The sequence below is a fragment of the Chiloscyllium plagiosum genome, unplaced genomic scaffold (genome assembly GCF_037043375.1).
Source record: "Chiloscyllium plagiosum isolate Xiang-an unplaced genomic scaffold, Cpla_swu_hap1 HiC_scaffold_34, whole genome shotgun sequence".
Taxonomy (NCBI): domain Eukaryota; kingdom Metazoa; phylum Chordata; class Chondrichthyes; order Orectolobiformes; family Hemiscylliidae; genus Chiloscyllium; species Chiloscyllium plagiosum.
In genome coordinates, this window is record NW_028270172.1 from 15,549,551 (window position 1) to 15,572,660 (window position 23,110).

Genomic DNA, 23,110 nt, shown 5'->3' on the forward strand with positions numbered 1-23,110 from the left:
CACATACCTTCACCCAATGGTCACCATACCACTCACTCACCTGGCACCCTAATTCCTCACCCTATCAAATGCACCCCTACCCATCTGCTACTCTACCTTCCCATCCACATGTTACCGTATCCCCTCACTCACCTTACTGTCTGCTAGTTGGTATATGGGAAGATGGTTGTGGTTGTTGGAGGTCAGTCTTCTCAGCTCCAGGACATCTCTGCAGGTGTTCCTCAGGTTAGTATCCTAGGTCCAACAATCTATCTGTCTCCACTACATTATCTACACAAATGCCAGGTAATGACCATCGCCAAGAAGAGACAATATGAACACTAAATCCACCACTACCACTGTCCGCAGGGTTAACATTGACCAGAAATTGAACCAGAATAAACAGAAATACCTTGGCTTCAAGAAGAGGTCAGAGATTAGGAATCCTGCAGCAAGTATCTCCTGAGTCACCTCCTGACTCCCCAAAGCCTGTCCACAATTTACAGGCACAAGTGAGGAGTGTGATAAATTAGTTCCCACTTGTCTCGATGAGTGCAGCTCAAGCAACAATCAAGAAACCTGACTCTGTCAACTACTACAGCAAATGAACTGCAGCAGTTTAAGAAAACAGTTCACCAACACCTTCCCAAGAGCAATTGGAAATGGGCAATAAATGTTGGCCGAGCCAACAATACCCCCATTGAATGAAGGAAAAAATAGCTCACATACTTAGCTTCTTGCAGTAGCTGTCAAAACTAGATTTGGGACCTTTAAAGATGGAATACAACATTAAACTTCTCCCCTTCTGCCTTTGTAGATTGTTTTCTAGGGGAAGAAAAAAACTACTTTGGCTGAAGATTCCTGGCCTGGATGTTCACCTAAAATCTTTCTCCAAATGTTGATAGGCAACTTTAAGTCTTATTTGGTTTGGAAATAGGGATTCCTACCCTGAGCTTTTTTTTTCAGATTTCTGCCATCTGCACTATTTTGCTTATCCAATAGTTTTTGATCCTGGAAATACAAGTCAACATATGCCACTTGGAGAAAACACAATTTGGGGAGTAATCTTTCTCATTGTATTTTTGCCAAAAGAAGTAACCTTCTATCATCAGTGCTACGCTGATCCAGTTAAGTTTCTGATCAATGGTTTCAAATCTCAAGTTGGACAGGACAACTTAAATCCAGTGAGTGCAATCTTGAAATAAAAGTCAGTATCAATAAAACTACAAGATTGTCATTAAAATCCATCTGGTTCAAACAGCATACTACTGCACCTGCTTATCATTCTCTAGCTAAAGGCACTTTGTTGCTCTAATCATAAGTGCTCAGGACAAGGCAACCAATCTTGGTTAGATTACTCAAACTTTAATTGTAAAACATACTATTAACTTGTTCAATTTCCCACAGTCTGATCTCAGTTACGTTTCCCATGAAACTAAACTGTGGGCAACAATCTCGGAAGCATTGTGGCAGCATCTCCTGCATAGGCCAAGTATAGCGAAGAACAAAAAATCTGTACTTTTTAAGTCATATAAAAAGATCATAGGCAATCCTTTATTCCAGTTGTAGTGATTGTAATGAGGTCAGTAAGGTGTACTTTATAGAATATGAGTTCCCTGAATGGGGCTGTTAATCTGGTCGAATCAGGGAGCCCTCGCAGACAGATTAAAAGAGGAATATCAGACATCCCGACATTTCGGGGCAGGTGGCTCTGAGGGACCTGAATTAATGTAAAGGACTTTCCACATATAAATCAAAGGTGAAATGGTGATGGGATACCAACCTCTATGGAGTTATTTTAGTGCCAATGAGAATAAAGCATGTCCTGAAGAACTCGCTCGCAACAGTCGTCTTTGAGTTGGGATAAGCATTGTTTGCATTATGCTGTTTTTGGAAAGTGTTGACTTGTTTGACCCTGCTGTTGAAGACTGGGCCCAGTATGTGGAAAGAATGCTTTTTTTTCCTGGGCAAACGGCATTGCGCCAGATGAAAAGCAATGAGGAATTCTCCTGACAGCTTATGCACTGCAATGTTTTCAGTTACTGGAGCCTAACTTTCCTTGCGGCACCAGATATTAAAACATTTCAAGAGTTGACAGATTTAGTAAACGAATATTACAACCACTAGCCTCCTCTAATCTGAGATGCTATCAGTTCTACTCGACAATTCGAGAACCAGGCAAATTTGTCTCGGGATTTTTTGGTTAGGTTAAGAAGACTGGCAGGGGCATGTCACTTTAGCTTAATCCTTAATGAGATGATGACAGACTGTTTGGTATCTGGAGTTAATGATGTAAAAGTGATGTAAATAGGCACTTGCTAAAGTGCCTATAAGCTGAAGCCCAACAGGACCTCAAATCCAGACACTACAACTGGCTTTATAATTAGAAAATACTGCAAGTGGAGCTTTGAGTTGCAGGGTATTCCGATAGAAGTGGACACCCTCACCAGATAGACTGAACATGGGGATCACCACTTGAGTGCAGGCAAATGCACAGCCTCACTCAAGACATGTCATGAACAGAGGGATTCTAGCTCAGCCCACAGCAAAACTCCAAATCAAAGCCAAAATTCTGCCAAATGGTCAAAATTCTCTTCAGGATCCGGGCCAGCCACTATTATAGTTGCTGTTGGTATGCAGATATGAAACATTAAAGCAGTCCTACTAGACAAAATTGAGTAAGAAAACTCATAGGTCAGTATCCAGAACAGTGCACTCCCCGGAAAGTCTGTCTACATCTGGTTTGGAACAGTTACATTTCTTCACAACATTCAAATCAGAACCAAGCAAAATAAACATCTGGTTAAACGGTCACCCAGTTCTAATGAAGGTTGATACTAGCATGACCATTTCAGTGACAGCAGAACCAGCTTTTAAGAAAATTCGCTCTGGACTCCAACCCTTAAGTTTGTGCAAAACCTCAGCTAAACTGAGAAACTATACCAGGGAACCTTTACAGATTAAGGATACAGCTTCAATTCTGGTCTCTTATGAAAAGCAGCTGGTTTAGTTACCGTTGATTGTTGTAAAAGGCTCGGGCCCAAGCTGACTGGAGTGAACTTGGTTGAGAAAGATTCACCTAGAATGGCTCAACATTTTTTTTTATCAGAAAATGACTGCCTAAGTAAAGTCCTAATTAAATACCTGGATGTTTTTCTGAAAAGTCTAGGAACTATCAAAGAAGCAAAGGCCTCCTTGCATGTGCCATTTGCTTTACAAGCAAATGTTGACGCAGAAATCAGAAGGCTGGAAAACGAAGAAATCATCAAACCAGTCGTCTGGGAATGGGCAGCACTGGTCGTACCGATTGTGAAACTGAATGGGTCGGCTTCCCTTTGGGGGGGATTTTAAACAAACAGTAAACCACTTTTTGTAACTTGATAAATACCCAATGCCTCACATAAAGGATTCATACAAAAAGCTGGTGGGGGGGGGGGGGTGCTGTTCTTCATGAAGTTGGACATGAGCCACGCATACGTGGAATTGCAGTTAGATAAGGATTCAATTGTATGCTACAATTAATGCCCATAAGGGTCTCTATTGGTATATAAGACTGCCATTTGTGCAATTTTTCAGCAGATGATGGAGAACATTTTTCAAAGTCTACCCCAGGTAATCATTTATCTAGATGACGTTCTAATAACAGGGAAGACCAATAAGAAGTACTTAGAGAACTTGAACATAGTCCTCAGATGCTTCTCCCAGGTAGGCGTACACATTAGAAGGTAAATGTGTGTCCCAGGCAACCCAATTAATCTACATGGGCTACGAAGTGACCAAGACTGGGTTACACCTGTGGGAAGGTAAAGTGAGGATGATCAAAAGTGCCTAGGTCTTTCCTTGGGCTGGTGAACTATTATGGAAAGTTTATGGTCAAAAATCTCACAACACTTGGTACAGTCCAACAGGTTTATTTGAAATCACAAGCTTTACACACAAAGAACAAAGAAAATCACAGCACAGGAACAGGCCCTTCGGCCCCCCAAGCCTGCGTTGATCCAGATCCTCTATCTAAACTGTCGTCTATTTTCTAAAGATCTGTATCCCTTTGCTCCCTGCCCATTCATGTATCTGTCTAGATACATTTTAAATGAGGCCATCATTCCTGCTTCTGCTGCTCCACTGGCAACGTGTTCCAGGCACCCACAACCCTCTGTGTAAAGAACTTCCCACACACATCTCCCCTAAACCTTTTGCCTCTCACTTTGAACTCGTGATCCCTAGTGATTGAGTTCCGCACTCTGGGAAAAAGTTTCTTGCTATCCACCCTGTCGATATCTCTCATGATTTTGTAGGCATCAAACAGGTTCCCCCCAAAATTCTACCTTTCTAATGAAAACAATCCTCATCTATTCAACCACTCTTCATAGATAGTGCCTTCCATACCAGGCAACATCATGCTGAACCTCCTCTGCGCCCTCTCCAAAGCATCCACATCCTTTTGGTAATGTGGCAACCAGAACTGTACGTAGTACTCCAAATGCGGCCAAACCAAATTCCTATACAACTGTAACATGACCTGCCAACTCTTGTACTCAATACCCCACCCAATGAAAGAAAGCATGCCGTATGCCTTCTGGACCACTTTATTCACCTGCTTTGCCAATTTCAGGGAACGATGGACCTGAACACCCAGATCTCTCTGTATGTCAATTTTCCCCAGGACTTTTCCATTTACCACATAGTTCATGCTTGAATTGGATCTTCCAAAATATATCACCTTGCATTTGCATGGATTGAACTCCATCTGCCATTTCTCTGCCCATCTCTCCAATCTATCTATATTCTACTGTATTAGCGAGTTTTGAGAAGATTTGTAGCTCAGGTAGAGGTTCTGGATATAAGTTTACTCGCTGAGCTGGAAGGTTTGTTTTCAGACATTTTGTCGCCATACTAGGTAACATCATCAGTGAGCCTCCAGTGAAGCACTGGTGGTATGGCCTGCTATGGAAGTCTTATCAACAAACACATTGACTTGGATCCCATTTACCACTCCCTGAGAGAAAAAAAACAGGAAATTACATCAGCACAGGAAATGGCATCACCAACCCACGGAAATCTAAACAAAAAGAAAAGCGGGCTCTACCCCCAGTGCTTCACCAGAGGCTTACTGATGACGTTACCTAGTATGGTGACGAAACATCTGAAAATGAACCTTCCAGTTCAGCAAACTTACATCCAACCTGCTGTATTCTCGGACAGTCCCTTCATTATCTGCTACTCCACCAATCTTAGTGTCATTTGCAAACTCACTAATCTGGCAACCGATACCTTCCTCCATATCATTAGATACCACAAACAACAGTTGTCCCAGCATAGATCCCTGTGGAACACCACTGATCACAGGTCTCAATTTTGAGAAACTCCCTTCCACTACTAGTCTCGTGTCTCCTGTTGTCCAGTCAGTTCTCTATCCATCTAACTAGAACACGCTGGACCCCATGTGACTTCACCTTCTCCATCAGCCTACCATGGGGAACCTTATCAAGTGATCAGTGATAGAACTGCCCCTGTGTGATCTTGAAGCACCATCATGGCACATTTACATTAACTCTTAAGAAGGGATCAGCCTTGGAAATGGTTGTGTGGCTAAGCCAATAGCTGGAAATGTGTTGCTGGAAAAGCGCAGCAGGTCAGGCAGCATCCAGGGAACAGGAGAATCGACGTTTCGGGCATAAGCCCTTCTTCAGGAATTAAGCCAATAGCTTTCAAGGTAGTGAAGAAATAGCTATCAACCTCTCAGGGTGTAGGCATACTATGATGCCAAGTGAGATCTGGTTTTGACATGCGATGCCACCCCCATTCAGCATCTGGGTAATATTAGCTCACAGGTGGCCCAATGGAGAGGAACGCCCAATAGCATATGCATCCAGTACTTTGGTTAATGCAAGCATAAATACATCTAGATAGAAAAGGAAGGTTTGGTAGTTATGTTTGGAGTCAGGAGGTTCCGCTGATACTTTTATGAATGTAAATTTGTAGTTATAACAGACCACAAACCCTTGCTAGGTCCACTTAAAGAGGACAAGGCAGTGCAGCCTATAACTTCAGCGTTAATTCAGCAGTGGGGTCTAATACTATGTGCATGTAATTATAATTTGGAACATTGTCCTAGCGCCAAATAGCTAGTGATGATGCATTGAGTCACCTCTCGCTGGCAAATCTACCACCAGTGGTACTGCCACTGGAAGAGTCTGCAATGGTTTTAAATTTTCTGGACACCCTGACAGTCACAATTGACAATTTCAGACTTTGAACACAGAAAGATTATATCGTGGCAAAATTAAAACAACTGGTGGTGATGGAGGAAACCAAACTGCCGTCACAACCAGAACTGAAACCTTTTTGGATCCGGAGATATCAGGTCACAGTAGAAGACAGCATATTATTATGGGCAGCTACAGTGACTGTCCCGAGCAAAGGTCGCTGTCAGATGCTGGCTGAACTTCACCAGTGTCATCTAGAGGTGTCCAAAATGAAGATGCTGGTGAGAAATTATGTCTGGCAGCAAGGATTAGATGCAGACATATTTGTGTCGGTGGGGCAGCGTCCAGAATGCCAAAAAAGACAAATATGGCCACCAGCAGCTCCCCCACAAACCTTGGACTCGCTTACAGATTGACTATACATGTCCACTCATGGGCTCAATGTTCTTAGTCATTGTGGATGCCCATTCAAAGTGGTTGGATGTGCATACAGTTCATTCATCAAACTTGGGGACAATGATAGAAAAACTGCACAAAACACGGCCTCCTGAAGTGTTGCTCACAGATAATGGGCTGTCATGTACCAGCAGGGAATTAGAATATTTGAATATTTCCTGAAGTTGAATAGCATTCATCATGCAAGAATAGCACTCATCATGTAAGAAAAGCTCCACACCATCCATTATCCAATGGTCTAGTTGAAACAGCAGGCCAAACTTTCTGACAGCTTAAAGAAACAGACTACAGCTTCACAAGATACCAAACCACCTTGGCTCCTATTTGATTATAGGACCACCCCTTATGCAACTACAGGGATAGCTCCAGCAGAGTTGTTAATGGGAAGAAGACTCTGCACTGGTTAAATCTAAACAACAGGGTTGGGGGAGACAGCATCAGGAATGCCAGTTTGGTTTGAGAACCACGGGAATGGCTCTGCACAGGTACAAATCGTGATTAACGTGAGGTCAAGTCAGGTAGAAAGTTCGGATAAGAGTAATGATCCTGAACAAGCACGTGGACCATAAGACAGCTGCAAACTCGCAAACAGGGAGGCTCTTTGGAACAGTCGGGAAGGCTGGAGGAATCCATGGGTTCTCCCTCTCAGTCAAGTGTTGAAGAGACCTTGGAATCTGAGATGGACATGGTGGATGTCATTGTCTTGAAGCCCGTTACCACCTGAAGAAGAGAATGAATCTCTCTGGAGACACTCAAGGCGGGGAGGCAAGCTACTGTGCATTACACGCCAAGGTAGAGTCAGTTGACCTGACTTAGTGCTAAAACACCCAGAAGGAGCTACAAGATAAAGAACCAGCCTATTTTCTCATACTCAGATGGGGAGGGATATAGTGATTGTAACGAAATGAGCCAGGTGGACCTCATAGACTATGAGTTCCCTGACTGGGGCTGCAAATTTGGTCCAGGGAGCCCTGGCTGCCAGATATAGACAGGAATATCAAAAGTTCTGTATACTCAGAGTTGGCTCTGAGAGAGCTGGGCCATTGTCAAGGACTGTCCACATATAAATAAAAGGTGACTTGGTGACAGGATACAGACCTCTGTGGAGTTATTTTAATAGTGAAAGTACTTTTTGTTTATTCAGGATGCTTAAGATTTTCTTGATGGTTACTATTTGATTTCCAGCGGACATTTTGATTCTTGGCAACTAATTTATTCAGCAGCGCTATCATGTAGTAACGGTACCATCTGCATTTCCACTGATTTATGGGTATATGGATTTAAAGCAGAATTAGAATAATTCATTAATATTTTCAATAATTATTCGCTCTCCATTAAACTGAAAACAGAAGGATAGCATTCATTTCTTCGACATCACTTCGACTGGGACAATACATCCATCTTAGGACAAGCCAAAGACACGCACAAGAATTCCTAGAAGCATGGCATTCCAACCGGAACTCTATCAACAAACACATCGAGTTAGACCCCATCTACCACCCCCTGAGAAAAGGAACAGGAACTGACTTCAGCACAGGAAATAACATCACCATAGGACACGACATTATCAACCCAAAAAAACCCAAACATATAAATAGAAAGCAGGAATTTTCAGCATTGTGTCGCATGAGGTCCACTGAAGATGTTACCAAGTCTGGAAATGAACCTTTCAGCTCAGCGAGCAAACCTACATCCAAAACCAGATTATTTAAATTAGCACAAGACAGCCGGGAGAAGTTAACAAAAGTATTTCCCCAAAATTACTTGAACCTGTGATAAGCCATCACTCTAAAGTCAACTTCCACAAACTGGTGAGGTCATGGCAAATGTGTTTCTATTATATGTGCACAAAATATACATTTAACTTGGCAGGTACAATCATTAGTCGAGAATGTGGTGCTGGAAAAGCACAGCAGGTCAGGCAGCATCCAAGAAGCAGGAGAATCAATGTTTTGGGCAAAAGCTTTTCATCAGAAATGAAGCATGTGAGCCAAGGGGTGAAACTGGGGGGGAAGGTAGCTGAGAGTGCAATAGGTAGATGAAGATGGAAGTAACGGTGATAGGTTAGTGAGGAAGCTGGAGAGCATAAGTGGGAAGAAAGATGGACAGGTCATGAGGGCAGTGCTGAGGTGGAAGGCTGGATCTCAGATAAAGTGGGGGGAAAGAAAATGAGGAAATTGGTGAAATCCACATTGATCCCGTGTGGTTGGAGGGTCTCAAGGTGGAAGATGAGGTGTTCTTCTTCCAGGCGTCTGGTGGTTAGGGTTTGGCCCAGGGCCTGCATGTCCTTGGTGGAGTGGGAGGGGAAGTTGAAGTGTTGGGCCACGGGGCAGTATGGTTGGTTGATGTGGAATGTTCTCTGAAATTGGAATGGTTTGAATGAAGTTGAAATGAAGAGGGAATGGTCTCTGCGGAATGCAGATAGGGGTGGGGAGGGAAATATATCTCTGGTGGTGGAATCTGTTTGTACGTGGCAGAAATGGCAGAGCATGATGCATTGTATCCGGAGGTTGGTAGGGTGGAAGGTGAGGGTGGTTCTGTCATTGTTGCGATTGGAGGGGTGGAGTTCAAGGGCGGAGGTGCGCGAAGTGGAGGAGATACGCCGGAGGGCATTGTTGACCACAGGGAGGGGAAATTGCCCATGTGGGAGGGGAAATTGCCGCAGAGACCATTCCATCCGCGACTCCCTTGTTATGTCCATGCCCCCTACTAACTGACCCTCCACTCCCGGCACCTTCGCTTGCCACTGCAAGAGGTGTAAAACCTGTACCCACACCTTCCCCCTCATCTCCAACCAAGGCCCCAAACGTTCCTTCCAGATCCTGCAGAGATTTTCCTGCACCTCCACACGTCATTTATTGTGCAAGTTGCTCCCGATGCAGTCACCTCTACATTGGGGAGACAGGACACCAACTTTTGGAACATTTCAGAGAACATCTCTGGAACACACGCACTAAACAACCCCACTGCCCTGTGGCCAAACATTTCAACATTTTCCCTTGAGAGACTGGTCAGCAAGGTTAGATCTCATGGAATACAGGGAGAACTGGCTCAAAGGTAGAAGACAGAGGGTAGTGGTGGAGGGTTGTTTTTCAGACTGGCAGCCTGTGACCAGTGGATTAACGCAAGGATCGGTGCTGGGTCCACTACTTTTCGTCATTTATATTAATGATTTGGATGCGAGCGTAAGAGGTATGGTTAGTAAGTTTGCAGATGACAGCAAAATTGGAGGTGTAGTGGACAGCGAAGAAGGTTACCTCAGATTACAACAGGATCTGGACCAGATGGGCCAATGGGCTGAGAAGTGGCAGATTGAGTTTAATTCAGATAAATGGAGGTGCTGCATTTTGGGAAAGTAAATCTTAGCAGGACTTATACACTTAATGGTAAAGTCCTAGGGAGTGTTGCTGAACAGAGATCTTGGAGTGCAGGTTCATAGCTCCTTGAAAGTGGAGTTGCAGGTAAATAGGATAGTGAAGAAGGCGTTTGGTATGCTTTCCTTTATCAGTCAGAGTATTGAGTGTAGGAATTGGGAGGTCATGTACAGGACATTGTTGGAATACTGCATGCAATCCTGGTATCCTTCCGATCGGAAAGATGTTGTGAAACTTGAAAGGGTTCAGAAAAGATTTACAAGGATGTTGCCAGGGTTGGAGGATTTGAGCTATAGGGAGAGGCTGAACAGGCTGGGGCTGATTTCCCTCGAGTGTCAGAGGCTGAGAGGTGACCTTATAGAGGTTTACAAAATTATGAGGGGCATGGATCAGATAAATAGACAAAGTCTTTTCCCTGGGGTGGGGATAGATTTAGGGTGAGGGGGGCAAGATATAAAAGAGACCTGAGGGGCAACATATAAAAGAGTCTAAGGGGCAAACTTTTCACGTAGAGGGTGGTACATGTATGGAATGAGCTGCCAGAGGAAGTGGTGGAGGCTAGTACAATTGCAACATTTAAAAGGCATTTGGAGGTATATAAGTAGGAAGCGTTTGGAGGGATATAGGCTGGGTGCTGGCAGGTGAGACTAGATTGGTTTGGGACATCTGGTCGGCATGGATGGGTTGGACCGAAGGGTCTGTTTCCGTGCTGTACATCTCTATGACCCTATGACCCTATAACTCCCCCTCCCAGTCTGCCAAGGACATGCAAGTCCTAGGCCTCTTTCACCACCAAATTCTAGCCACCTGACACCTGGAGGAAGAACGCCTCATCTTCCGCCTTGGGATGGTCCAACCACACGGGATCAATGTTAATTTAACCAGTTTCCTCAACTCCCCTCCACCCACCTTATCCCAGATTTAACCCTCCAACCCGGCACCACCTTCTTGAACTGTCCTACCTGTCCATCTTCATTCTCACGTATCCGATCCACCCTCCGCTCCAACCTATCATCACCACCCCCATCTTCATCTACCTATCGCATTCCCAGCTATATTCCCTCTAGCTCCACCCACTTCCATTTATCTCTCAGCCCCCTTGGCCTTCCCCACATTCCTGATGAAGAGCTTATGCTTGAAAAGTCGAGTCTCCTGCTCCTCCGACTTTGCCTGACCGGCTGTGCTTTTCCAGCATCGCCATTTTGACTCTGATCTCCAGCATCTGCGGTCCTCACTCTCTACTTTCATGAACCCACGCTGCTTCTGCCCAATGGGATAATTTCTATCCAGATGTCTCGCTGTTTCATCCTTCATGAAAAATTTAAGCATTTTCCCCACTACAGAAGTTTAAGATAAGATCAACCTCTTCTTTTTTTAAACAGTGGTGTCACATTTGTTGTTTTCCAATCTGCTGTAATTGCCCCAGAGTCCAGTGGATTTTGGTAAATTACCACAAATGCATTTGCTATTTCCCCCACCATCTTTTTTTACTACCCTGGGACACATTCCATCAGGATCAGGTGACTTATCTACCTTTAGCACCATTAGTTTGCCCTAGACTACTTCTTTGTGATTATGACTGTACAGAAAATATCATGCTCAAAATTAACCAGCCTAATTGGCATAGCTGGGTCAAGGAACAGTTTTATTACTTCTCACATAACTGAGAAGATAAATCACTGTATACTACAATAAACATTTTTAATCACAAGAATCAATAACCAAAAATCTTGTCATAACTCTTCCCATCCTGAGTGTGATAGGATTACTTCATTGACAAAAGTAACGATAAAAATATCAAATATTATGGTGGAAATTGGGTTCCTCTTTGAAACTGCCTTATTTTAGTATTCCATATTTCGTATTTTCGGCAGCGCATCAGTAACAAGCCTTCTACAAATATAAAAAGATGTCCAGCACAAGAGGAAAAAAAGGAAAGGTCATAAGAATCACTTGAAGGTACGTAGGCTCGTGTCAAAAATTTATTGGGTGGCACACTGCCTTATTATGATTTCGGTGTCTAGAAGTTCAAGGAGATAACAAAGAGTGTTACCACTAAAGAATGTGAAATATCACTGTCCAAACTGTGGGGATCCACCACTCCTGTTTCTCCATCCTACAGAGCACCATCAGGATTGGCAAAGTCATGGAGTCATGCAGCTGTACAGCATGGAAACAGACCCTTTGGTCCAACTCAAACATGCCAGCCAGATATTCCAAATTAATTGAGTCCCATTAGCCAACATTTGGCTCATATTCCTCTAAACCCTTCCTATTCATATACCCATCCAGATGCCTCTTAAATACTGTAATTATATTAGTCTCCACCACCTTCTCTGGCAACTCATTCCATACACGCACCACCCTCCGCCCCGTAGGTCACTTTTAAATCTGTCTCCTCTCACCTTAAACCTATACCCTCTCGTTTTGGACTCCACTACCCTGGGGCAAAGGCCTTGGCTACTCACCCTCTCTACTATTACATCTGTCATGAATCATATATTTCCTTTCTTTGCCTAATTAAATAATTTATTGTACCTAAACTGTTGCTTCTTAACAAACACAATATGATATCAGAAAATTGCTTACAGATAGCTTACTGCCTATATTTGATGACAGTGATCATGATTCCCCAACTCCCCCAAATTATAACATATATGACCATTCAGAGTTGGGGTTAGTTTGATTTCACTTTTTTTTCCCCAACTGATACCTAAATTTAATGCAATTTTTTAAATTACATGTGCAAAGTATGCATTCCACCAGAGATGGTTAGTAATTTGCCAAGAATTTGGGTCAGACATACTGAATTTTCATCTTGTGGCTCTCAACAGCTTTCATTTTGGGCGATTGTTAAAATGGTTGTTCCGTTGAAAAGGGTTCAGAGTGCATTCTACTTTCACAATAACATTGTGAACTTAATTATCCTCTGAATTGACCTAGCAAGATACACAGTTGTATACAAGACGACACTTGCAAAAGAACAATAAATGTTTCTTATCAGTGTCACCAGAATTTGAAATAATTCAATAAAGCATGAAAGTCACATGCAAGCATTATGATTAAATCATGTACAGATTATAACAATTCACATACCTTTCCCAAAGAGATATATCATGACTTTCTTTAACGTCTGCTTTAAGTCAAATTCAAGTAGTTTAACAGCCTCGAGTGTGTGCCTCTCCTGTTTACAGGGTATGCGGCATCCCTTCTCAAAAATGCAAAGTTCTTCACCATTTTGGACATTGGCAAACAACTGAAAAAAAGAGAAGGCAATTTGGTTTGTTTAGGTTATAGGAACTAGTATATGATATTTAACAATCACTTCTCCCCCACAATTTACAAAGAACAAAAAAAATTACAGTATAGGAACAGGTCCTTCGGCCCTTCAAGCCTGCGCCGATCTCGATCCTCTAGATAAACCTGTCGCCTATTTTCTAAGAATCTGTATCCCTCTCCTTCTTGCCCATTCATGTATCTGTCGAGATACATTTAAATGATATTATTGTGCCCGCCTCTACCAAGTCCACTGGCAACACATTCCAGGCACCCACCACCCTCTGCGTAAAGAACTTTCTACGCTTATCGCCCTTAAACTTTTCCCCATTCACTTTGAACTTGAGATCCCTAGTAACTGTCCCCCACTCTGGGAAAAATCTTCTTGCTATCCACCCTGTGTATACCTTTCCTGATTTTGTAGGCCTCAATCAGGTCCCCCAAACTGTTTTTCTAATGAAAATAATCTTAATCTACTCAACCTCTCTTCATAGCTAGTGCCCTCCATACCAGGCAACATCATGCTGAACCTCCTCTGCACCCTCTCCAAAGCATCCACATCCTTTTGGTAATGTGGCAACCAGAACTGTACTCAGTATTCCAAAATGTGGCTGAACCAAAGTCCCAGACAAATGTAACATGACCTGCAAACTCTTGTACTCAGTACTCTGTTGGATGAAGGAAAGCATGCCGTATGCCTTCTTGACCACTCTATCAACCTGTGTTGCCACCTTCAGGGTACAATGGTCCTGATCATCCAGATCTCTATGTACATCACTTTTCCCAGGGCTTTTCCATTCACCACATAGTTTGCTCTTGAATTGGATCTTCCAAAATGCATCACCTCACATTTGCCCAGATTGAACTTAATCTGCCATTTCTCTGCCCAACTCTCCAATCTATCTGTATTCTTCAATATTCTCTGACAGTCCCTTTCACTGTCTGCTATTCCACCAATCTTCGTGTCATCTGCAAACTTGCTAATCAGACCACTTATACCTTCCTCCAGATCATTCATGTATATCACAAACAACAATGGTCCCAGCATGGATTCCTGTGGAACACCACTGGTCACAGTTCTCCGTTTTGAGAAAATTCCTTCCACTTACTATTCTCTGTCTCCTGTTGCCCAGCCAGTTCTCTAACCATCTAGCTAGAACAACCTGGACCCCCATGTGACTTCACTTTCTATCATGTCGACCATGGGGAACCTTATCAAATGCCTTACTGAAGTCCATGTATACAAAATCTACAGCTCTTCCATCATCAAATAACTTTGTCTCTTCCTCAAAGAATTCTATTAAGTTGGTAAGTTATGACCTCCCCTGCACAAAACCCTGTTGCTTATCACTGATAAGCCCATTTTCTTCCAAATGTAAATAGATCCTATCCCTCAGTATCTTCTCCAGCATCTTTCTGTACACTGATGTCAGACTCACCAATCAATAACTACCTGGATTATCCTTGCGACCCTTCTGAAACAAGGGGACATTAGAAATTCTCCAGTCCTCCAGGACCTCACCCATGTTCAAGGATGCTGCAGAGATATCTGTTAAGGACCCAGCTATTTCCTATCTCGCTTCCCTCAGTAACCTGGGATAGATCCTATCTGGATTTGGGACTTGTCCACCTTAATGCCTTTCAGAATACCCAACACTTCCTCCCTCCTTATGCCGATTTGACCTAGAGTAATCAAACATCCAACCCTAACCTCAACATCCGTCATACCCTTCTCCTCAGTGAATATCCAGTGAATATCCATACTCTTATGAATCCCACCTGTTTTCTCTGATTCCATGCATAACTTCCCTCCTTTGTCCTTGAGTGGGCCAACTCTTTCTCTAGTCAGGCAAAAGTGAGGACTGCAGATGCTGAAGATTAGAGTCAAGATTAGAGTGATGCTGGAAAAGCACAGCAGGTAAGGCAGCATCCGAGGAGCAGGAAAGTTGACGTTTCGGGCAGGAACCCTTCATCAGGAATTCCTGATGACTGGCTCCTGCCCGAAACGCTGATTTTCCTGCACCTCAGATGCTGCCTGATCTGCTGTGCATTTCCAGCATCACTCTACCCTTTCTCTAATTACTCTCTTGTTTCTTATATATGAATAAAAGGCTTTGGGTTTTTGCTTAACCCTGTTTGCAAAAGATATTTCATCACCTGTCTCAGCCCTCTTAATTCCTTGTTTCAGATTGATCCCATTTTCCCAATGTTGTTCCAAAGCTAATATTGTCGCCCAGACCTTATGTATGCTTCCTTTTTCCTCTAAGCTAGTCTCACAATTTCACCTGTCATCCATGGTTCCCTAACCTTGCCACTTCTATCCCACATGTTCACAGGGACATGTCTGTCCTGCACTCTAATCAACCTCTCTTTAAAAGCCTAGACGAAAGTGAGGACTGCAAATGCTGGAGGTCAGAGTTGAAGAGTGTGGTGCTGGAAGAGCACAGTGGTCAGGCAGTATTTGAAGAGCAGGTGAGTTAATGTTTCAGGCATAAGCCCTTGATCAGGAATCTTTAAAAGCCTCCCACATATCAAATGAGGATTTACCTTCGAACAGCTACTCCCAATCCACATTCCCCAGCTTCTGCCGAATTTTGCTATAGTTGGCCATCCCCAATTTAGCATTCTTCCTTTAGAACTACTCTTGTTTTTGACCATGAGTATTCTGAAACTTACAGAATTGTAATCACTATTTCCAAAGTAATCCCCTACTGTAACTTCAACCACCTGGCTGGGCTCATTCCCTAACACCGGGTCCAGTACGGCCCCTTCCAGAGTTGGACTATTTACATATTGGTCTCTAAAACCCTCTTGGATGCTCCTTACAAATCCTGCTCCACCTAAACCTCTAATACTTAATGAATCCCAGTCAATGTTGGGAAAATTAAAAGCTCTCAGGTGGTTCCTACACCTTTCCATAGTCTGTCTACATACTTGTACCCCTATCTCACTCACTGTTGGGAGGCCTGTGGAACTGCTCGGATACCATTAGTCATGCGGCTGGTGCAGCTACCATCCCCACAGTGATCGATGATGTCACTTCCGCTCCCATCATGGACGATTCCACAGCCACTTCCGCCCCTCACAATTCCTCATGCACCACACGTGACATCACTTCCGCCCCTCACATCATCGCTAATGTCACATGCTCAGTGACTTCCAACCCCCTACTGCCGTGTTCGCCACCACTTCTGCCCCCACCAATGCCACTCACCTGCATTCTGCTGACACGCCCCCTGCAGATCCCATTGTCACCATCCCCGCCCCCCCCAGAACCCTGAGGGGAACACCACCCCTTCTCATGACTCCACCCACATTCTCCCCACCACCACTCCAGTTACAGGGTCCGCCCCCACTCCCAGCTCCACACCCACACCGGGTCCCAGCTCCCAGCCCTGCCGAGTTTTCACCATTTCCCCAGACCTCCACCTCACTGAGGACGAACGATCAGTCCTCAGCAAAGGACTCACCTTCATCCCCCTCCGCCCAAGCATCAATGAATTTAATATATGCCGCATCGAACGCTTATTCCACCGCCTCCGAGCTTACTTTTACAATCAGGACTCCCGCACAGCTTCCGAGGACCCCTTCACCCGCCTCCAACACACTCCATCCACCTGGACACCTCGCCCTGGCCTATTACCTGCCCTCAACCTCTTCATTTCCAACTGCCGCGGAGACATTAACTGCTTCAACCCGTCTACCCCCTTCACCACTCCAACCTCTCACTCTCACACCGCGCAGCCCGCCACTCCCTCTGCTCCAATCCCAACCTCACCATCAAGCCAGCCGATAAAGGGGGTGCAGTGGTAGTCTGGCGCACTGACCTCTACATCGCTGAAGCCAGATGCCAACTCGAAGACACCTCCTAATACCACCCCCTCGACCATGACCCCACCCACCCCCCCATCATGAAACCATCATCTCCCAGACCATACAGAACCTCATCACTTCAGGAGACCTCCCACCCACAGCTTCTAACCTCATAGTCCGGGAACCCCGCACTGCCCGGTTCTGCCTCCTTCCCAAGATCCACAAGCCTGACCACCCTGGCCGACCCATTGTCTCAGCATGCTCCTGCCCCACTGAACTCATCGGCACCTACCTCGACACTGTCTTATCTCCCCTAGTCCAGGAACTCCCCACATATGTTCGAGACACCACCCATGCCCTCCACCTCCTCCAAGACTTCCGTTTCCCCGGTCCCCAACGCCTCATCTTCACCATGGATATCCAATCCCTCTACACCTCCATCCGCCAAAACCAGGGCCTCCAAGCCCTCCGTTTCTTCCTCTCCCGATGTCCCCAACAGTACCCTTCCACCGACACTCTCATTCATTTGGCTGAACTGGTCCTCACCCTTAACAATTTCTCCTTCAAATCCTCCCACTTCCTCCAGACAAAAGGGGTAGCCATGGGCACCCGTATGGGTCCCAGCTATGCCTGTCTCTTTGTTGGCTACGTAGAACAGTCGATCTCCCGTAGTTACACCGGCACCACTCCCACCTCTTCCTCCGCTACATCGATGACTGTATCGGCGCTGCCTCGTGCTCCCACGAGGAGGTTGAACAGTTCATCCACTTTACCAACACCTTCCACCCCGACCTCAAGTTCACCTGGACCTCCCTCCTCTCAGACTCCTCCCTCCCCTTCCTAGACCTTTCCATTTCTATCTCGGGCGACCGAATCAACACGGACATTTACTATAAACCGACCGACTCCCACAGCTACCAAGATTACACCTCCTCCCACCCTGCCCCCTGTAAAAACGCCATCCCATATTCCCAATTCCTTCGTCTCCGCCGCATCTGCTCCCAGGAGGACCAGTTCCAAATCCGTACAACCCAGATGGCCTCCTTCTTCAAGGACCGCAATTTCTCCCCAGACATGGTCGACAATGCCCTCCACTGCATCTCTTCCACTTCCCGCTCCTCCGCCCTTGAGCCCCGCCCCTCCAACCGCCACCAGGACAGAACTCCACTGGTCCTCACCTACCACCCCACCAATCTCCATGTACAGCGTATCATCCGCTGTCATTTCCGCCACCTCCAAACGGACCCCACCACCAGGGATATATTTCCCTCCCCTCCCCTATCAGCGTTCCGAAAAGACCACTCCCTCCATGACTCCCTCATCAGGTCCACACCCCCCACCAACCCAACCTCCACTCCCGGCACCCCTGCAACTGCAAGAAATGCAAAACCTGCGCCCATACCTCCCCCCTTACTTCCCTCCAAGGCCCCAAGGGATACTTCCATATCCGTCACAAATTCACCTGCACCTCCACATACATCATTTACTGCATCCGCTGCACCCGATGTGGCCTCCTCTATATTGGGGAGACAGGCTGCCTACTTGCGGAAAGTTTCAGAGAACACCTCTGGGACACCCGGACCAACCAACCCAACCACCCCGTGGCTCAACACTTCAACTCCCCCTCCCACTCCACCAAGGACATGCAGGTCCTTGGCCCCGTCCATCGCCAGACCATAGCAACACGACGGTTGGAGGAAGAGCGCCTCATCTTCCGCTAGGAACCCTCCAACCACAAGAGATGAACTCCGATTTCTCCAGTTTTCTCATTTTCCCTCCCCCCACCTTGTCTCAGTCAAATCCCTCGAACTCAGCACCGCCTTCCTAACCTGCAATCTTCTTCCTGATCTCTCTGCCCCCACCCCACTCCAGTCTATCACCCTCACCTTGAACTCCTTCCACCTATCGCATTTCCAACGCCCCTCCCCCAAGTCCCTCCTCCCTACCTTTTATCTTAGCCTGCTGGACACACTTTCCTCATTCCTGAAGGGCTTATGCCCGAAACGTCGATTCTCCTGTTCCTTGGATGCTGCCTGACTTGCTGCGCTTTTCCAGCAACACATTTTCAGCTCTGATCTCCAGCATCTGCAGGCCTCACTTTCTCCTCTTAAATTTACCTGGACCATCTCTGACACCACCCTCCCCTTCCTGGACCTCTCCATCTCCATCTCCATTAATGACGACTGACTTGACACCGACATTTTTTACAAACCCACTGACTCCCACAGCTACCTGGATTACACCTCTTCCCACCCTACCTCCTGCAAAAATGCCATTCCGTATTCCCAATTCCTCCGCCTCCGCCGTATCTGCTCCCAGGAGGACCAGTTCCACCACTGGCCTCCTTCTTTAGAGACCGCAATTTCCCTTCCCACGTTGTTAAAGATGCCCTCCAACGCATCTCATCCACATCCCACACCTCAGCCCTCAGACCCCACCCCTCCAACCGTAACAAGGACAGAACCCTCCTGGTGCTCAACTTCCACCCTACCAACCTTCGCATAAACCACATCATCCAAAGACATTCCCGCCACCTCCAAATGGACCCTACCACCAGGGATATATTTCCCTCCCCACACCTTTCTGCCTTCCGCAAAGACCACCCCTTCCATGACTACCTGATCAGGTCCACGATGCCCAACAACAAACCACCCTCCTGTCCTGGCACCTTCCCCTGCCACCGCAGGAATTGCAAAACATGCGCCCACACCTCTTCCCTCACCTCCATCCAAAGCCCCAAAGGAGCCTTCCACATCCATCAAAGTTTTACCTGCACATCCACCAATATCGTTTATTGTATCCGTTGCTCCCGATGCAGTCTCCTCTACATTGGGGAGACTGGACGCTTCCTAGCAGAGCGCTTTAGGGAACATCTCTGGGACACTTGCAGCAATCAACCACACTGCCCTGTGTCCCAACATTTCAACTCCCCCTCCCACTTAGCCGAGGACACGGAGATCCTGAGCCTCCTTCACCGCCACTCCCAACACCTGGAGGAAGAATGCCTCATCTTCCGCCTCGGAATACTTCAACCCCAGGGCATCAATGTGGACTTCACCAGTTTCCTCATTTCCCCTTCCCCCACCACCCCAGTTCCAAACTTCCAGCTCAGCACTGTCCCCATGAATTGTCCAACCTGCCAATCTTCCTTCCCACCTATCCACTCCACACTCCTCTCTAACCTATCACCTTCATCCTCACCCCCATTCACCTATTGTACTCTATGCTATTTTCTCCCACCCCCACCCTCCTCTCATTTATCTCTCCATCCTGCAGGCACTCTGCCTCTATTCCTGATGAAGGGCTTTTGCCCGAAACTTTGATTTTCCTGCTCCTCAGATGCTGCCTGAACTGCTGTGCTTTTCCAGCACCACTCTAATCTAGAATCTGGTTTCCAGCATCTGCAGTCCTTGTTTTTACCTAGGCCTGTTATACAGCCCCAACATTGTTACTGCACCTTTCCTATTTCTGAGCTTTTCCCATATTGCCTCACTGCTCAAGTCCTCCATAGTGCCCTCCTTCAGCACAGCTGTGATATCCTCTCTGACCAGTAATGCAACTGCTCCAACACTCTTACCATCCTCTCTATTCCACCTGAAGCATCTATATCCTGGGATATTTAGTTGCCAACCTTGCCCTTCCCTCTACCAACTCTCAGTAAAAGCAATAACATCATACTCCCAGGTACTAATCCAAGCCCTAAATTAATCTGCCTTACTACACTTCTCGCATTAAAATAAATGCACCTCAGACTAGCTGTCATCATCTGCTCCCTGCCTACTCTTCCCCTTAGTCACGCTACCTTCATTATCTCGTTCCTTCCAGGCTTTAGTTACTACCTCTTTATTGTCCACTGACCTCCTCATTTGGTTCCCATCCCCCGCCATATTAGTTTAAACCTTCCCAAACAGCATTAGCAAAAGCACCCCCTCGGACATTGGTTCTAGTCCTGCCCAGGTGTAGACCGTTAATAGTCCCACCTCCCCCAGAACTGGTCCCAATGTCCCACTTTAGTTTTATTTTGACAAGTACTTTTATCTTTAAAAAGTACTTCCATTAGTTTAATGAAAAATATAATAAAAAATAAGCAGGACTGATCTTAATGCAGTATATTAAGTTTCAAGTACCATTTTTGATAAAACAATTGGTTTAAAAATTCAGCAATGACGATGTTGATTTCGATATAAAGGGAGTCCCTGAATTATGAAAATACTAATTATGATGCTTGTACTTATGAACACTATCCTATACAGAAATGTAGTTTTAAATATCTGACATACAAATCTTTCCTGTACTTATGAATGACTAAATTATATTGTCCTGCATTGTGTTCCAACTTGTGTCCAATTTGACTTGCAAATAGGCTCAGAACAGAACCAGTTTACAATCTGGTGACTGTCTGAATAGCGGTATTTACATGCTGTTTATTCACATCATTACACAAACCTTGATAGCACTCATTCAACTTTAAATCCATTCACTTCTAAAAACTGTACATCTGTTCAGTGATAAGCACAGTTTTGTAGCAGATTATACTTAAAATTACCTCATAAATAAAATTACCTTAGAAGTCCTCTCAGTGATCCAACTGCACAAATCTCTAGGGTAGAGAATTTCAAACATTCATTACCCTCTGGAAGAAGAAATTCCTTTGCACCTCAGTTTTAAATGAATGGCTCTTTAATTCTGTAACTATGTCCCACGGCTTGAGCAATAAAGATCAAAATTAAATTTGCTTTCTTAAATTGGACACAAGTTGGAACACAATGTAGGACAATATAATTTAGTCATTCATAAGTACAGGAAAGATTTGTATGTCAGATATTTAAAACTACATTTCTGTATAGGATAGTGTTCATAAGTACAAGCATCATAATTAGTATCCGCACACCAACACTGTTTCATGCACAGGAACACCCAGATCCCTCTGTGACACCCTTTTTGGAGTCTCTCCCGATTTGAACAACAGTCTGCCTTTTGATTCCTCCTACCAAAGTGCATGACCTCACATTTCCTTCACACAGTTTTTGCCCACTCAATCAAACAATCTAAATCACCTTACAGATTCTTTATGTCCTCACTACAACATGCCCTTCTACTTCTTTATGTATTGTACCAAATACAGATGCAATACACACCGCCCCATCTAGGCAAAAGTGAGGACTGCAGATACTGGAGATTAGAGTTGAGAGTGTGGTGCTGGAAAAGCACAGCAGGTCAGGTAGCATCCGAGAAGCAGGAGGGTCGACGTTTCAGGCAAAAGCCCTGATGAAGGGCTTTTGCCCGAAACATCGGCTCTCCTGATCCTCGGATGCGGCCTGACCTGCTGTGCTTTTCCAGTATCACATGCTTGACACTGCCCCATTTGCCAAGTCATTAATATAAATAGTAAATAATTGATGATCCTTGTGGTACTCCATTAGTTAAACATTATTCTAACCTGAAAAAGACCCATTAATCCCAACTCTTGGTCTTCTGTGTGTTAACCATTACTTAATCTATATTAATACATTATCGCCAATACTATTAGATCCTACCTTATGCAATAACCGTTAATGTGCACCATTCTCACAAATTTGCTAAACATGATTTCCCTTTCACAAAAACACATTGGTCTGTTTGATTGTGTTCTGCTTTTCTAAAAATTCCGCTTTTCCTTCCTAATAATGTACTTTAGCATTTTCCCAGTAACAGACATTGGACTAATTAGCCTGCTTATAGTTTCTTGCTTTGGTCCTCCTTGAAATGGGGGTCATATTAGCAATTCTCCAATCTTCCAGAACCTTTGGGAATCAAGCGAGTTCTGGACTATTTCAACCAATGCCTCCACCATCTGTGATGCCACTTTCTTAAAACCTGTGGATTCAGACAATCAATTCTTGGTGACTTATCTGCCTTCAATCCCATTAGTTTATCAGATATGTTGTCCCAAGTGATAGAAACTGTTATAAGACCTTTTCTCCCAATAGAAGTTTGCTTTTATGATATCTCTGGATTGGTTAGTCT

The 23,110-nt window shown here is 45.0% G+C and overlaps 1 protein-coding gene across 2 annotated transcripts in view; it reads right to left on the reverse strand.

The window, feature by feature from the left end:
* The window catches only part of fars2 (phenylalanyl-tRNA synthetase 2, mitochondrial), a 444,725-nt gene that overhangs the window by 335,412 nt on the left and 86,203 nt on the right, over positions 1 to 23,110 (reverse strand). For both annotated transcript variants that reach the window (XM_043719492.2, XM_087978504.1), the window contains one exon: positions 13,112 to 13,271. In XM_043719492.2, the coding sequence (XP_043575427.1) occupies positions 13,112 to 13,271 (160 nt within the window). The remainder of the gene's footprint in view (positions 1 to 13,111; positions 13,272 to 23,110) is intronic.